General features: G+C 37.8%; 1 protein-coding gene across 1 annotated transcript; it reads left to right on the top strand.

Annotated features, from left to right (window-relative positions):
* Nucleotides 1-5,337: 5,337 nt before the first annotated feature.
* LOC145781279 (uncharacterized) lies at nucleotides 5,338-12,665 on the top strand. Its single transcript, XM_082593055.1, has 6 exons — nucleotides 5,338-5,463; nucleotides 5,667-6,441; nucleotides 7,045-7,113; nucleotides 9,224-9,312; nucleotides 9,480-9,603; nucleotides 10,089-12,665. Exons 2-6 carry the CDS (start codon nucleotides 6,415-6,417, stop codon nucleotides 10,221-10,223), a joined length of 444 nt encoding a protein of 147 aa, XP_082449181.1. The 5' UTR covers nucleotides 5,338-5,463; nucleotides 5,667-6,414; the 3' UTR covers nucleotides 10,224-12,665.
* Nucleotides 12,666-18,723: the final 6,058 nt, after the last annotated feature.

Genomic DNA, 18,723 nt, shown 5'->3' with positions numbered 1-18,723 from the left:
TTCTATTTATAATTTATTCTATTTATTATGCAAGATTCTGTTTGAATAAGACCTTCTGATGATCCGTTAGGTGAAACAATTTGTAAAGGCTTCAGATAGTAATAACTATATTTGATTTAATTCGCTCTGCTTTGCCTTTTTGCTTGGCATTGAGCACTTTTTGTAGTATTAATAGTTTTGATTGTTTTTAGACTGCAAGTTTTATATTTTTAGTAAAATTATTTAAAACATTTCAATAAACATACAATGTGCCAAAAAAACACGACATAAACAACATATTCACATTTGAAATTTGGAGTAAAAACCACCGCAAGTATAACAGTCACACTCCACACAATTGCGCCATTGACGACTTTGATGTGAGTGAAACTGGTAAACTACCGGCACCGCACTGCATGATTTAGTGCGCACGAATGATTTTAGCAAAATAGACATTTCGTTCAGCCAACCAATGAAGCGAGTTAGAATACAGTATATTCTATTTGAATAAGGACCTTCTGATGATCCCTGTTTAGGGTGAAACAGGCTGTAGAGGTTTTAGAGAGTAGTAGGCTAACTATATTTGAGATAGCCTAGTAAGATTAGTAACTTATACTTATTCTGTAGCCTATATCCTAACTATAGGCTACTGGTTGGTTGGTTTTAATCTTTATCCTCGAACTGACAAGCCTTGATTGGTTATTCCTGGTAGTTTCGCATACTTGTAGAGGCTTTTGACGCAGGGCCGGTTACCGAGATTGGCAAAGTGAAGTTTTCTGATTGTTGAAGTGTTCTTGTCGGGAAATTATTCCATTCACTAGGTGCCGGTGAATGGACAGCAGTCCTGAAATGCGTTGCTCAAGCACACACCGACAGAGTCGAACCAGCACTGCGTGATCTTGAGCCGGGCGCGCAACTACTAACGGGGCGCGAAATTTTTTTTTCCCACGATATTTCTGTCTCATTGATCCTAGTCACTCTAAAAGTAAGATTTTCCGAAAGTGTTTTGAGAGATTGGTTGATTCAGATTGCGAAATAACTATTTGCCAATGAAATTCTGCAATGATAATAAAATGTAAGCTTTCCCTAACCCTACTTTTCAATAGGGGTTGTGACAAATTTGTGGCAGTGGCACCTGCCGCGGCACCTGCCACCAGTTTGCGTGGCACCTGCCACAAATTTGCGCGGCACCTGCCACAGTTTGCGTGGCACCTGCCACAATTTGCGCGGCACCTGCCACCAGTTTGCGTGGCACCTGCCACAATTTGCGCGGCACCTGCCACCAGTTTGCGTGGCACCTGCCACAGTTTGCGCGGCACCTGCCACCAGTTTGCGTGGCATCTGCCACAATTTATGCGACACCTGCCACCAATTTGGGCGACACCTGCCACTAGTTCGTGCGACACCTGCCACCCATTTGCCCAACTGCCACCACCACTTTGCGCGACTGCCGGCCACCAGAGATGTACCGGTACATGGATTCAAGGCCTATGAGAGGAGGTATGGCATACCGTACCCTTGAGGGCCCAGGCCTGTGATTGTTGGGGGGCCCGAAATTGTGATTTTTCCGTCTACGCGCAGAAATGTTTGGTTAAGACGATCATAAACGACTAAATTCAAGCATAAAAGTTGCTATTCTTTAGTCCCTGGGGGGGGGGGGGACGTAATGCAGCAAAAGGGTCCGGAAAGGTAATTGAGTGTTTTGTGCACAAATTAGGGGCCCGAAGTGGTGATTTAATGCTTTACGTGCAAAAATGTTCTGTTAAAAGCACCCTAAATTAAATCATAAAAGTTGGTTACATGCTCCTGTCCGGGGGGGGGGGGGGCATAGTGTAGCAAGACTCAGCATAGAATCAAAGTTAGCTAGACAAGTTCACTTTGACAAAGTTATTAAAGTTTTTGCAGGAAAAAAGGCAAGAAAAATCTGTTTTTCTCAATAGCTCAAATGGATTCAGTGATGTACAAAATACGGTGCTCTTGTAGAATCCGGAATTCGCCTTTCTGGTCAATATGACGTCACAAAACGGACGCAACTATTATTGGGAGGGTGAAAAAAAGGAAAGTAAAAAGCGGCGGAATGGAGGTGATAAGGCGGAATGGATATGGCTTTTTTGACAATTTACTATGTTTTCACAATAAAAACATTATACCAACGTCGAGAGTTCGATACAAGGCCCTAGGATGGCATAAAACTTATCAATTTGCATAAATTCAACTAAAAATTTATCTAATTAAAGTTTAACATCAAAAATATGAAACCTTTGCCACTATGTGCTGTAGCTTTCTCATACTGCTCGGATTTTAATAATTTTACCATTGTTGGAAAGCACGATCATACATCTACCTGAATCAATTGGCTACAAATCCAAAACAAGTACTATTTTTATCTTGTGATGACATAAACTTCACCAACTTGTACTAATTCTCATAAGCCACCGTTTGTTTGTTGTAATCATAAGCCACCCCCTGTTTGCTGTAATCGATAAATAGTCCTTCCACTAAAAGTGCTGTAGCTTTCTCATTTGTGGTCGGATTTTAACAATTTTGCCATCGTTGGAAAGTACAATTATATATCTACCCGAATCAATTAAACACAAACACAAAGTAAGTACCGTACTAGCTTTATCTTGTGATAAGTTAAACTTCACCAACTTGTACCGATTCTCAGCAATTTAATTTTTACAATAAACTTGTAGGGACCCGCGATGTAATTTCCATTGTTTTTAACTTTCTACAAAATATAATCCTCCCATAACATTTACGTTTCTAAAAAACTCACTTGTTGTGCACAAATATAATTTTGATAAATCATTTTCTACTTAAATAACCTTCCACTCGCAGCTTTCCCAAGTGATTCTGTTCAATGGCAATTCGTCGCTTTCAATCTTCTCCGCTTTAACAAACGGTTCACCTCTGCGACGGAATCTCACCAGGAGTTCACCCCAGTTCGTAAACATGTTGTTGGAATTTGCCAATTTTAAATTATGTAATTGCTTGTTTTTCTTTTATTTTGGAAGTGCTTTATTTACATCCGCACAAACAAGTTTCACACACAACATAAAATAAGCATTACGATAATTCTTACGTTTTAAATTCAAAAATCTATTCATTCTGAAAAGGCTAGTTAAAAAGTTTGGCGTTCTAAATTCTGCAATTCGAACTAACAAAATAAAATAAATTCTTTGAGACTCATTGCGTTATCTCTGTGCCATCGAAGCTTTGTTACGCCAGCAGCGTATCTGCTGTCATCAGGAGTTATAAACTTTAAATTAAACAAATAAAAACCTTTGACCCCTGCAAAATCATTAAATATTTGAAAACTAAAAGAATAGGCCTATGTCTTGCTTTATTCACCTGAAAAGTTTTATTTTATTATTTATAAATTTTCTCCTTGGTTGATCCAAAAAACGGTCTTATTCCGGTAAGTCACTAACTTTTATGCTTTAAAGTTTAGCAAACGTAACATCATAGACGTCATACATCTTGATGAGTGTCAGACAAAAAGCTTTCAGACAATGAAGTTACTTCATTTCCGATATATTCAAGTTTCGCATAACGAATCACTGGAATCAGCTACCGTAAAATGGGGATACTTTGAAATCCGGGTAAACTTTGAAAAGTTCCCCAAAAATGGTTGACAGGGTAATAGGTTTGTTAATAACTCCCTAATAAAGCAAAATTTCTTGTTAAAAATCAATTTTTCGTAGTCCTTGGTAAAATTACTTTCGATTAAGTCTGCAATTTTGGTTGGAGACTAAATTTACTTCACGCTCCAGTAGTCCAGTATGATTTTACCAAAACAGCATGATGACGTGATGTGTTCCAACTTCTATGTGGTTCTCAGCCGTTTGATGGTATTTCAGCTCAGTTTTTTAACCAGATCTTGGAAATATCATCAAGATCTAAAAGGATTTTTTTGTATTATTGTCATTTTTTCAAAAGTCTTTTTTTCTGAAGAGCACGGTATCGTACTCTCAAGAATGAAGATACTAGGTTGTGCAATAGCAGCAAGTGTAGGCTGAGTTTTGTTGCAGTTTTATCCATTTTTTACCGAATCTATTACTTTTATAAGGAAGAAACCTTCGATTTTGCAGCGTTTTGCCTATTTAGCATTTTTTTTAGGTCATTTGGCATTTTTTGACCAGTTGTTTGGCATTTTTTCCATAAGTGGACCTGGCAACCCTGATCTGCAGCAGTTACTGGTAACTCAATATTCGTGGCAGTCTCAATATCCGTGGCAGGTAACTCAATATCCGTGGCAGTTTACTCAATATATCCATAACAGGCAGCTTATACATGCGGAAGTTAACAAAGGCAACATATATCAATGCCAGGATTGATACCTTGGTACATTGCTCCGTCAAGTTCACGTCTGTAGCAATTAACTAACTATTCGTGGCAGTTAACTAACTATCCGTGGCAGTTTACTCAATATATCAATCAGGCAACTTATATATGCGGTAGTTAACTAAGGCAACACCCATCTATGTCAGGATTGATACCTTGATACATTGCTCCGTCAAGTTCACATCTGCAGCAGTCAACTAACTATCCGTGGCAGTTAATTAGCTATCTGTGGCAGGTAGCTAACTATCCGTGGCAGTTTACTCAATATACCCATAACTAGGGATAGTAGATTACCGGGATTGTTAACTACATCCGCTTTTTTGTTCATCCGCAACATTAGAAGGGTAATTTTTTATTTTATTTACAAAATAATGTATTTTTTATGGGTTATATAAAAAGAGTGAAGTTGGTTTTGAAGTAATTTAAAGTTTTTAGTTGAAAGCAAGCCAGCAGCAAAGCGTGAAAAAAATGTCAAATTGGCAATTTACCCTTCTAATGTTGGCGGAACAACGGAGTTGCTCGTCCCGGTAATCTACTGTCACTACCCATAACAGGCAACTTATGTATGCGGAAGTTAACTAAGGCAACATATAGGGTAGCCTATCCATATCAGGATTGATACAATGATACATTGCTCCATCAAGTTCACGTCTGTAGCAATTAACTAACTATCCGTGGCAGTTAACTATCTATCCGTGGCAGTTTACTCAATAAATCAATAACAGGAAACTTATATATGCGGCAGCTAACTAAGGCAACATGTATATATCTATGTCAGGATTGATACCTTGATACATTGCTCCGTCAAGTTCACATCTGCAGTAGTCAACTAACTATCCGTGGCAGTTAATTAACTAGTACGGTACTGTACCGGTATCCGTGGCAGGTAGCTAACTATCCATGGCGGTTTACTCAATATACCGTTTTTGGTATGTTGGATTTTTCTACGTTATAGATAAAATAAAGTCAAATGAACTATTCCATATTAATCGGTCACTTCTTTCTTTCAGTTTTTGACAGTAATTCTCTTCCCCATAGAATATTAGCAGTAACTGTATAATATATAAAATATTAAATAATACTATTTTGACAAAATTCTGACATTGAAAACTTCCGTGAAGCACGAAGATAAGAAATGTGAGTTTGTTATTGATTTTGCATATAATGTTAGTTTACCCTATTGTTAGCATAAATATAGCTTTTGGAGTAGGCTGGTAATATATTTCTGGCAAAAATATCTGTTTTACATTCATAAGTCATAATTAAATGTTTATGGGTTTACTTTGCACAGTATATATATTTTATTACACAGTTACTAACAAAAATATTATTTATCTTAGACTGACAATGCCTAGAAAGCATAAAAGATCACTTGGTTCAAGGAGCTACAAGGACTATGATGAAGAGAACTTACAGAAGGCAGTAGACTCTGGTCTGTCTCTAAGAAAAGCTGCAGAGGAGTGTGGAATCCCAATGCGACCTATCAAACATAAGCGACAAGCGTGATAAATGTCATTCACAGATGTTGGAAGACCAACAGCATTTTCAGATGCTGAAGACTCGAAGAGCATGCCTTAGTCCACATCATTCAAACATGTGGTTATTGGGGCCAGCCCCTTGATATATTGGACGTCAGAATGATTGGTCACAGAATACTAACACAACAAGAAAAGACTGTTGCTGCCTTTCGTAACAATATTCCAGGTTCTGACTGGGGTTACTCCTTCCTAAAACGAAGTGAAGCTGAAATTACCCAACGCCACTGCCAAAATATAAAGCGTGGTCAAGCAGAAGTAAGTGCTGAAACTGTGAGTGTGTACTTTAACAATCTAGAAGAAAGTCTTCTGAATGTGGATGTGGAACCACAGGCAATAATAAACTATGACGAAACAAACTCATCAGATGTCCCAGGCAAGAAGCGATGCATAGTCAAATGTGGAATCAAATACCCTGAAAGAATTATGAATCATTCAAAAGGATCAACATCTGTTATGTTTGCTGGCACTGCATCGGGAAAAATGTTGCCAATGTACACTGTGTACAAAGCAGAGCACCTTTGGGATACATGGATGGAAGGAGGCCCAACGCATGCACGATATAACAGATCAAAGTCAGGTTGGTTCGACCATGCTTGTTGTAACGATTGGCTTCAGACTATAATTTAGCCATATATCACTATCAGAAACATCGATGGTCCAAAAGTATTGATTGGTGATAACCTGAGACCTGAGTTCCCATCTCATCTCATTTCGCAAACCGCAATTACCATTAATTGAAATGGCAATTAGGTCTAGGTACACTAAAAATTACAATTATTTAAATTAGGATTATTTCAAATGATCACTTATTCAAGCTATATATATAATTAAATAACATAAGCACGAAGTTCGCAATTCTGAATGGATTGCTCTAATTACATTTAGTGATGGAAAAGCGAATGGGCTGCTTGAAATGCTCAACATAGCGGACGACAGCACAACTCAGAAAGCTTTGTGGCATTTCAAAATATTGTATTTTACTGTAAATGGTTAGGCGTAAACTTTCGTCTGATAATTTCATTTGTAGACTGTTGTTTTATAAATAAACTTTCCAAGGAATCAGGTTTTTTCTGGAAGCTCCTACGTTCTTTTCTATGTCAATTCATGTTCATTTCATGTTCATTTCATGTTTTTAAGTTTGAAGTAGATTAGCCTGTCTGATGCATTCACTTTGTTTCAGGTAAATTTTAGCAGGATAGAAGTATTCATGGGAGCTTACAACAAAAGTGGAACCCATTGGAATCTACTGGTATGTATACTTGTGTAGGCTACTCTGTTCTTACGGGTCTGCTACTATTCGGTGAGTTCCTAACTTCTAACCCCTAACCCAGGGGTTCTTAACCTTTTTTGTCTCGTTTACCCCTGGCCAAATGAAAAAAGTAAAATTTACCCCCACCGTTTTGGTGGCCTCTTGTGATGTCATCGTGTCCAGTCAACCAAGGGAAGAAATTCAAGACATCCTTTTTTGTCTGGATTTACCTTGGCAATAATCAAAAACAAGCTGTTTATTTGCCGAAGACACGATTGTTCTTGATGGGTTCCTGTGAAAAATAATGTCTACTCAAATGACTTTTGTGCTTGCTTTCCACGAACAATTTTGGAGATTCTTGGAACAGTCGTTGAAAGATCTACTCGCATGTCGTCTTTGGGAACTAAGCGAGATCGATGTTTTGTTTTAATAGTCAACCATGTAGAGAACCCTGCTTCACACAGATAAGTAGTTGGAAAAGGTATAATAACTTCAAATGCACGCTTAGTCAGCGTAGGAAACTCTTCGACTAATCCATACCAAAACTTGGAAAAGTCACCATTGCACAATAAGAATTTGGAACAAAGCGTTGTTGAACATTGAAGATCAATCAATTCATCTTTGCAAAGATCATCGCCAGCAATACTTTCTAACTTGGCTTCGAAGGGATGAGTTATCCAAAGAGCAGTATTGTTAAAACTTTCACCTTCGAAGTAACCGTCAAAGTTTTTTTTTTCAAGGCGGCAAGGTGCTGGCATATTTTGACTTCGAGATCAGAAATCTCGTTACGACTTCTACTGACATTCCAATCATCAAATGTTGGAAAATTTGCGTAAACTCCTTTTTGAACTCTTCTACTCCACAGATCTAATTTTGTCTGGAAGCCCTGAAGTTTATCATGTAGCCTAGCCTACATCTATAATGGTAACACTTTTTCCTTGCATTTGCATAATGAGCTAGTTCAAACTTGAAAAAGTGTCTGTCAAGTAAGCCAATGCACCAATAAGTTTGTTGTCGCTAAAGTGCTTACTCAATGGGGATTTGCGTTCTCTAAGAAACATCTCGATTTCACCATGTAGTTTGAAAACTCGAGACAAAACAAGACCCCTATAGAGAGCCACCGAACTTTGGTGTGATAAAGGAGAACAGAGTGTTCTGATCTCATCTGATTGCAAACCACTTTGAAAAGACGATGATTAAGAGCACGTGCCCTGATAAAATTCACACATTCAACCACATGTTTCAATACTGCTTTCAAATATTCTAGAAGGGTTTTACTTGCCAGTGCATGTCGATGAAGGCACAGTGAGTAGAAATGATGTTCGGTGCGCGTTTTTTCACCAGAGTTGTAAAACCAGACTTAGCACCGAGCATAGAAGGGGCACCTTCTATGCAAAGTAAACCCACATGATTCCAGGATATATTATTTTGTTGAAAGTACTTATCCAATTTTTCCAGTATCCATTTTTTCCAAAAATGTAGCACACATACGCTGCTGAAATGAAACTGGTAGGCCTACCGGTAGTCTACTTGCATGGAGATAAAAGAAAAATAAGAAAACTTACATTAAGCATAAATTTGAATTGAAATCGAGTGCAACACTATCAGTTTTTTAATAACTGAAAAAATGAAGTTTGCTTTAATTTATGATTCAGTAAATTTACCCCCTCGGTAGGTGAAATTTACCCCCTGGGGGTAAATTTACCCCCGGTTAAGAACCCCTGCCCTAACCTTAAGCCCTAAACCTTAACCCTAAAACGGCAATGATAATTAGGCTACGGTACCCGATAATTTAAAAAAAAAAAATGAAAAAATCCCCCGTTAAGGGATCGGACTCACCGAATCGGACTCACCGAAACGGGCCATTCCGGTTCTTACCGTATGACTTTGCTTTGCGGTGGTATAATGTAACTTTGCCCATGCGCATACCCAATGTTTCAGATAGCCTATATATGTTATTTTGTACTGCAATAGAAAAACTTCGCTATGTTATCATCACATTTGCAGATTGCAACTTGACCAGGTAAACTTAACTTGTAGGCCTAAAAAGGCTGTTCCTCTCACTTCATCGTGTGTGTCCACTGTCCAATGCAACTAATTTTGTTCGCAGTATGTTCACATACCTTCTTCCACGGTTTATCTGGTTGAACCATATGGGACGACAAAAGAAGGAAGTTCTAAAGCATGTGACAGTTTAAAGTGAGAGTAGGCTATGATTTAAAAAAAGTTTAGTTTCGCATAACTCACATTGTTTTGCATTGCAATGTGTATATGTTCATGTGTAATGTTTTTGCGGATTATGGTACATGTTTAAGCAAAGCCTGGTTGCCATTTCTGTGTTTTAGGCTACACAGTGTTTGCTTTAGAATATTCTGTACCACACGAGTGAGCAAAACGGACATGGCGTTGAGAGAGGTGTGCTGGGTACCAGGGGAATTGTTTCATCTGAAACAATACGACGCCAACAATTGTGGCATTTTTGTGATCAAGGTAAGAATCCAGCTTGCTTAAACAACACAATCATACTTCTAAATTCTTATATGTTCGACAGCCCATAAGGTGATGCTACAAAACAAAAATATGTCAAAAATTCATTTCTTGAAACAACATTTTCTTTTGAGATGCAAGAGTAATTGGTTTGTTATAGTCTAGGAAACATCCGTGGCGACTGACGATGGTACACTATTGGCAACTATTTCGCGTGTTTATCACATACGTAGTCTTTACTGTAGCCTACATTACTGTAGTATATAAACCTATTGGTTAAATGTAGCCCATTCCATCCAGATGGTATTGTGCTTGATATTGTTTTGCACTACAGATTGCCTAACTTTCATTGCAGACTTGCAGTGAAAATAGGCCTACTACCCTACATTAGAACAGTTAGTTCTGGAAAGAGGCGCGCTTTATATCACAACGCGCCTCAGCCCTGGCATGCAGCCTTCATTTTCATCGATTTTTATTGCCCATCACAGATTAACCAACACCCAAACAGACCCATGGCGAAGATGAAGCAACTTCTACAGATTTTCTGCAAATCCGGTTCTTTTCAAAACTTTAGTGCCCTCATCATTGTTGATGTGTTGAAGCCTAATGGACTATCAAAGTGAAATTCATCAAACATGGAGTCAAAGACTGAATTGTTGTTCACTCCACGTCCAACGGTTCTAGGCGTTCGAAATAATCTTCCTTTGTTTGTTTGTTATCTTTATCCTGCATTGCGGGAAAGCGGACTTGAGCGCTATGCATCGGTGTACGCCTTCCGACGCGGACGTACACCTGACCCACGCTGCAGCCGACGACAATGTCTGTTTCCGGTTGTCTACTTTACTTATGACTTAAATTTGGTACTACCCATTACTCGAAATTGATCTCTGGGTAGAGGCAATTATTTCTAATTCCTTATTTCCTCAGATAACGGCAACAGCGAAACGGCAATAAATTTCCTAGTAGCCGAATATATTGATTTTGTGTGTGTTTTCATGGATTGACATTTTTGTTTGAAATGTTTTGATTTAACGTTTTGTTTTAATTTTTTTCTTAAATTCATGGTCTATGCGGAAATCTTGCATTACGGTATGCAAAGACAACTTTGGTCCTCAAAAGATTGCAAATAGGATTATTCTATTCCCTACGATCGTTTGATGAAGGTCCCCAATTTTTATGTAATTTTTACAGGTCCCCGGTGTGAAAAGGTTGGGAACCGCTGCTTTATAATTTTGGAGTCGATGTCGTGTTTAATAAGATATTGTATTTCTTTTAGCGTACCGTGGTAGCCTGATGTGAACCTTCTGGCTTAACATGAAATAAAATACAAATAAACCAACAGCCTACATACGGTACTACATAGGCTAAAGAAGTTAAGTATTTATTTTCGGACTAACACATTATCTTGGTAGTGACGAAATTTATAATTAGCAATATGATTTTCAATCCAGTACATCATGAGCTAAGCCTGAAGGTGAAGGCTAACAAAATTTTTTAAGGGCATAACAGTCTGATGTATGTAGGGCCGTTGAGAGGATAGTTGTCCAGTTATTTAGTCAAATTGTAAATTAGGCCTACTACGTTTTCATAAATATATTTGTATTGACAAAATTTTGTTTGCACCACCAAAATGGTTAATGCAAAACTGTTTGAACGTTTTATTTTGAATCATCTATTGCCTTTCTTGAATACCAGTGATAATCAATTTGGGTTTAAGTCTGGTCATAGTACTGACATGAGTGTTTTCTTATTAAAACAAGCAGTGTCCTCTTATATCAGTCATGACACTCCTGTATATTCTGTCTTTTTGGATGCTTCAAAAGCCTTCGACAAAGTCAATCATCATTTATTGTTTGAAACGCTTATCACACGTAACGTGCCTATGTATTTTGTTCGCTAATGGGAATACTGTTAGTAAACTTTAGGCTAGTAAACAAACCATGCAAGTGATGTGGGGAGGTCACTTGTCCCAATCATTTACTGTGTCCAACGGAGTCAGACAAGGTGGGGTGTTAAGCCCCTATCTTTTTGCCGTATATATTGATTAGCTTTCTTATGAGCTCAATAAAACAAAAGTTGGTTGCTATGTTGGCAACTCTTGTCTAGATCATAGCCTGTTATGTTTGCTGATGACATTTGCTGCATCTCGCCTAGTTTGTGTGGCTTACAAAATTTGTTAGATGTTTGCCACAAGTATGCTGTTGAACATGAAATTACTTTCAATTCTAAAAAGTAATTTGGTATGTTATTCTCCCCAAAAATTTTATCTTTCACGTGCTTATTTGCTACATCTAGGTAAATCTGAAATTGTGTTCACAGACTCTGTAAAATACCTCGGTGTATTTATTGAGAGTTCTCTTTCAGATGAAAATGATATTTCAAGGCAAGTACGCTCTCAGTACTGTGCTGCAAATAATGCAAAATCTCATTTTTCTAAATGCTCACCCGCTGTAAAAAACATTGTAACTTATTTAGATCTTATTGTATGTCGTTTTACTCATCCCAGTTGTGGAACAAGTTTAGATCTTCTATAATATAATATATTCTATATTCTTCTATAATAAGTATGAAACGATTGCTTGTTGCTTACAATGACTCTTTCAGAATATTGCACAATTTGCCTCGTTATGTCAGTGCCCGTGAACATTAAAGTAATGAATAATGTAGCAACGTTTGATGCTTTCATTGAGGAAAAACATGTTTTCGTTTATTAACCGTTGCATACACTCCTCGAATCGCTTTATATCAGACATGATGTCATCTGATTGTTTTATCGTTCTGAATACTTTCAATTCTTCCAACGCTCATTGTATGTAAATTATAACAGTAGATATGTAAATTAAATAGATATGTAAAGAATAGATATGTAATAGATATGTAAATATGTAAACAGTAAATTATAACAGTAGATATGTGAACACACTGCCTATTTAGTGAGCTTTTAAACCGGCGGCATCCAAAGTGGCTCTCTGTGACCTTTGTGCATTTGCAGTTTGTGTATTATTTCGTTGTTTTGTTTTGGATATGGACACAGCTTTGTCTGACGCAAATAAATAATAAATGAAATAAATATTCTTCTATGATAAATTGTTTTATTCTTCTATGTTTAGCCTAATTCTACGGCTATGATGAAAGGGATTAAACGTGTTTGAAGTTCGCAGTAAGCTAGTAGGCCTATACTATAGCTGCGTTAACTCGATCTAGGTTAAACTTTGTTTCAAATAGGCCGATGCCTTTACATAAGATAGGGACAGTGGAAGATCGGGACGACTTGCTTTACTAGTTTTTCTTGCAATATGGACAACTGGAGGGTCACTGCGAAATTTAAAAATTGGCAAAAATAACTTGATTTTACATAAATTCATTTTTATCAAATGAAATGCTATATTTTGCGTGAGATTTTGGGTGGTAGAACATCGGCAGAACCTTACTACAGCAGTGTGAGGCTAACTATTGTGACCACTGTAGCGTGAAATCTATCGCTGCATTATTATGACTAGAATAATATTCAACAAACATAAACTTGGGCGACACATGTCACGAATTTGGGTGACACCTGTAACAAAATCGGTGACACCTGCCACCAAAATCGGTGACATCTGCCACAAAATCAAGGACACCTGCCACCAAAATCGGTGGCACCTGCCACCAAAATCGGTGGCACCTGCCACAAAAGCAGTGGCACCTGCCATCAAAATCGGTGGCACCTGCCACAAAATCGGTGGCACCTGCCACAAAAACCGTGGCACCTGCCACCAAAATCGGTGGCACCTGCCACAAAATCGGTGGCACCTGCCACAAAAACCGTGGCACCTGCCACCAAAATCGGTGGCACCTGCCACTAAAATCGGTGGCACCTGCCACAAAAACAGTGGCAGGTGCCGCGGCAGTGGCACCTGCCACCAATTTGTCACAACCTCGACTCCTACTTTTTTTGAAAAGCTCTTGTGCACCGCAAAAATTAATTTAAAGAAAAAGAGGATCACAAAATTAACTGGCTAGAAGAGGATCACAAAATTAACTGGTCAGAAACAAAAATTTTGAAAAATGAAAGTAATTATTATCAACGCACCACCGCAGGAAGTTGCTTCATCAACATCACATCCAAACATTGCAATGTACTCAACCGGAACGACGGAAACCTTTCACCAAAACCTTATAAATCATTATTGTCTCGACATGCAGGCTTCAAGCCTACTTAAACACAGTTAAAAAAGTTATTGCAATCTAATTTTGTCTCGAATTTCTAGTGGTCTTCAGTGCTTCGAATTTATGTTTATTGTTGGAAGTTTTTACGTAATTTAACGTCGAAAGTAACCACACATCATTAGCCAATCTTTAAAACATTGTGTTTCATTTCTCTTGCCTTCAGTCGCACTTTTTTCTGTTGGTCGTCACTGCTTCGAATTTTTATGTTTATTGTTGGAAGTTTTTACGTAATTTAACGTGGAAAGTAACCGCTCACACATCATTGGCCAATTTTTTAAATATTGCGTGTTTTATTTTTTCTTACCTTCAATCGCACTGCAGTATGTAACCTGGTGAAATTTTATTTTGTATGTTTTTCGCTCTGAGAATGCGCATTGTCATGGTGCGCGAAACCTCAGTGAAGCAATAAACCATCTTGTTTGTTGTTAATTTTACTTTCAATTTCATCAGATGAACGTAGCAACTAGAGCTAGAAACGATAATTGTCCTGATGAACACCCAAACTTTTCAGTATTCAGTTTAATCAGAAAAGAGCATGGAAATAACGTACTCAGAAAGGCTCGCTCTTACGTCAACTGTTTCAAAACGATAGAAAAAGAATATGGTCATCTTAAATTTAATCATACGTGCAAGGTAATGCAAGTTCTCCCAAATAGTTTAAAGTTTTCGCCACCAGTCAAATCTCCGAAAGGTGTCAGTTTAGCTCGCAAGTTTGGTTGGCAATTTTTGAAACTCCGCATAGAAGAAAACTATGGCAAAACAAAGGAAAAGAAGCAGATGTCGGAAAGTTTGAAAAACGAATTAGGTGCAATTTTAAATGCAGAATCAATGAATAAACTAGACCAACATGCAGAAAAAAGGAAGATTTCGACAGCCCAAAAAACAAAACAGAAACACGAAGAAAAGATCTCTAAATTAGCCCCAAGAAAAACTCACAGTAATCTCTCGTCACATTCGTTAACGCAGCACCTAACCACTGTTTTGTAAAAGTTATAAACTTTGGCGTAGTTGCTCAAAAAATTCCTACCGTAGATTTTATATGCAGCGCCGAACGTGGTCTAGTCAGATTAGAAAAAGAAGTCAACATGAAAGTCGCCGATGCTCGTTCAGAAATTTCTCACATTCTGAAACATGCCAAGATCCCGAAAAAGAACCTATCTAACGAAGAAGAAAAGTCATTAACAAGTTTCCAAAACAACAAGGACATTACAATTTTGAAAGCTGACAAAAACTGTACGGTTATACTGGACACCAGTGATTATGAACAAAAAATTAACGCTTTATTGTCCGATTCCAAAACTTACTCAATTTGTAAAAAGAACCCTCTTCCGGCAACCGAACTTAATCTCAATAAATTCATTTGGAAATTAAAAACTGAAAATAAAATTGATTTTTTGACTTATAAACAGTTAAGAAGTTCAGACGGCATTGCTCCATAATTTTACAGTTTACCTAAAATACACAAACCGGAAGTTCCTCTTCGACCAATTGTTTCGTTTGTCGGTTCGCCTACTTATTATTTGGCAAAACACTTGGCCAATATTTTCAATCCTTTGGTTGGGTGCACCGATTTCTCGGTTAAAAATTTAAAACAGTTCTGTGATATTATTGCCGATTATAAAATAAATCCCAATGAAGTTCAAATTTCCTTTGATGTAGGCCTAATCAGTTTGTTTACCTCCGTACCTGTCGACATGGCTCGTAGTATCGCTTTAGATAAACTCTCCCAAGATTGCACTCTTTCAGACAGAACTGATTGGACAAATCCGGATATTGAACGTGCTCTACAGATTTGCCTTAATGCATCGCTTTTTACCTACAAAACGACAATTTACAGGCAAGTTTTTGGAACACCAATGGGGTCGCCACTTTCGCCGGTTTTGGTCAATTTAGTCATGGAACACATCGAAGAATTAGCTCTCAACACTTTTTCATCACCACCCAAAATTTGGCTTGGATATGTAGATGACACTTATGTTATACTACAAAACCACGCAGTAGATCAATTTCATCAACACTTAAACGCCATATCAGACTCCATCCAATTCACTAAAGACAGGGGCGTTGACAGGGGGGTCTAGGTGGTACTTTTGGAACCGGGCCCGGAATATTTAAGGGCCCGGATTTAAAAGATTTCCCGCGACTTCAAACATTATCAAGATCTTAATATAATCAGATCCAAAGAAATTGCCATCAAAGGTTAAAACAGCCACTTCAGCCGTCACATGGTAAAGTACCAGGCCCCCTTCCGGGTATAGTGATTTCCCTAACCACGAATTTTTTTTCAAAAACACGAAATATTTATCTTCACCCATTCTTTAATTCTGAATATATATATTTTTTGGTGGCAATCACTTCTAGCTACTTGCATCTACATTACTTAGCCGTAGGAGATGGGGGAAGGGGGGGCAGTCGCTCCCCCGCTGAAAAAAAAATGTCGCAAATTTGGGCACAAAATGTCCAGTTATTTGGGCAAATCAATCTTACCACAATGTTTCGACGCCTCACCAGTTTAGAAACTTTACATAATTGTTGTAATTTATGAGATACATTAATATTTTCCAATGAATGTAAATGTATTATCACCGACTTTGAAAACTGTTGCATGTGGTATTGCAATCTGGGCAGTACGATAAGTTTCGATTCGACAACTGCAAAATAGAACTGTAAAAAAGCACAGTTGGGAAACAGAGGTAAGCTTATTACTGATATTCACTAACATGTAGGCTGCATTTCTTCATGGGTAAGATTTAAAAGCCTACTGGGTACTGGTAACTTTATGAGGTTTTTTGTTTTTTCTCAATATCCTACTAATGTAGTTGATTATAAAAATCATTTGGGCAAAAATGTCTAGTTATTTGGACAAATCAATTCTTACCATAAGTTTTCAACATTCTACCAGTTTAACAGTGATGTACGCGCATACAAAAAATATTGACGCCGTCAGCGCAAACGCAAACGTTCGAAAAACTATACGCCGCATGCGTCAACGCAACTTGTAAAAAAAGTTGGCGGCGTCAGCGTTAGCGCATATTCTAGCGCAGTGGTTCTTAAACTGGGGGGCGTGTGAGGCTCACAAGGGGGGCGCGAGAAATTAAAAAATCTCTGCAGGAATTATGACTAAACATGTCTTCACAATTACGCTGGACAGTCGATTTTTAAAGATGAAACTTTGTGTTACAGTATATTTTGTAGAGCGTGTTGTTGTCACATCTCGATTCTTAGTGATGTTTTAAACGTTGCTAAATGTTTGCGCGACACCTTAACTCTCGTAACACAACGGTTTTCTGAAACAGCAACCTCGAGCTTTAGTTGTAATGATAATGGCAACGACTGACCAACAAGTGACAGAGGCTAGAAGTACTAGTACAGCAGTATCCTTAACTGTAGGCTACAATGGTAGCCTACCATGCGTAAACTATTTTTTTAATTTTAGCTTTGATTTAATTAGGTTTATTTTTAATTAATCAGTTCTATTGACATAACAGAGTGGGGAAAAAGAGAAAGTATGACGGAAATTATCTGAAGTTTGACTTTATAGATGCCATAGTAAATGACCAATTTGTACCACAATGCGTGATATGTTTTTAAAATCTGAGCAACGACGATTTGAGACCAACTCGTTTGCAACGTCATCTTGAAAATAAAACACACCTTGACCACCAAGGTAAACCTTTAGCTTATTTCCAATGCAAGAAATACTCTTTTAAAAAATGAAAACTGCAAGTAGCGAATGCTTTCGCCATTCGTCGTCGGCAGAAGTTGTAGAAGCGTCTTTCGAAATTTGGCATCGTCGAGTTGGACTACCTCGTGGACATTTTCAAAGCCCTTAATAATTTAAATCTGCTCCTTCAGGGCAAGAATACTGATCGCATCAAAAACTATGATGCCATCCATGCTTTCATAGCAAAACTGGGGCTGTGCCATCGTCGAGTTCAAAAAGGAAACGCAGCTTCATTTTCCAACCTTGATAGCCTACTCAAGAAAAACCAAATTGAACTGAAGGGCGAGCTTAAGTTCGAAGTGGATTGTCACTGTTAACTTTTGAAATAAGAATTTGAACGCTATTTTCCAGACTTGGGTGACACCGAACTTCCAGAATGGCAGATGACAAGGAATCCCTTTCTTCTAAATGAGGAAATTATTTCCGACAAGTTACAAGAGAAATTCTTGAGGCTAAAATGAAATTCTACTGAAAGTGACAACCTTGAAGCAATGCCACTGACTGAGTTCTGGGCGAAATATGTGCACATTTACAAGAGTGTGGGTGCTGTGGCTGTATACACACTTCTTCCATTTTCATCCACTTACTTAAGCGAAAATGGTTTTTCTACTCTCGTAAACATAAAAACAAAATCTAGAAACAAACTTGAATGTGAAGCCGATCTGAGATGAGCATTATCTGCTACTAATCCCCAAATTAAACATTTGGTATCCAAAAAAAGTTACATCCTTCGCATCATTGCAACTTACCTGGAAATGAATTGCAGTTCCAAATAATGTTTTTTTAATGTTGAAACAAGGTGGGGCGCGAATTTTGTTAGAATTGTAAAAGGGGGGCGTGTCTCAAAAAGTTTAAGAACCACTGTTCTAGCGCAAACTCATTTTGTTTGCTAGGTGCCAAATATTCACATGGTATAAACCACTCGAAACAACACACTTTTCAAGCCATTTCGCGATTTCTCGTTACAAGAAATTATCTTTTTGGCCTGAAGGCACATCTGGCATTGAAAATATAAGTTTTTGCCTTTCGAAGAAGAGAGCTTAAAATACTTTTTCATGTAGGGCCATGGATTTGTATTATCATGCTCCATTTCACTTGGAGATGAGTATTACCGTAAGTTATTCCCTGAATACAATAGTGTAGTGTAAGAAACTGTAGCATATGCCCATCAAGAAAATTCTAGTATTATA

The sequence above is a fragment of the Aplidium turbinatum genome, chromosome 12 (assembly GCF_918807975.1).
Source record: "Aplidium turbinatum chromosome 12, kaAplTurb1.1, whole genome shotgun sequence".
NCBI classification, from domain to species: Eukaryota; Metazoa; Chordata; class Ascidiacea; order Aplousobranchia; family Polyclinidae; genus Aplidium; species Aplidium turbinatum.
The sequence above is the reverse complement of the archived record's forward strand: the minus strand, read 5'-3'. Positions and strand labels throughout refer to the sequence as shown.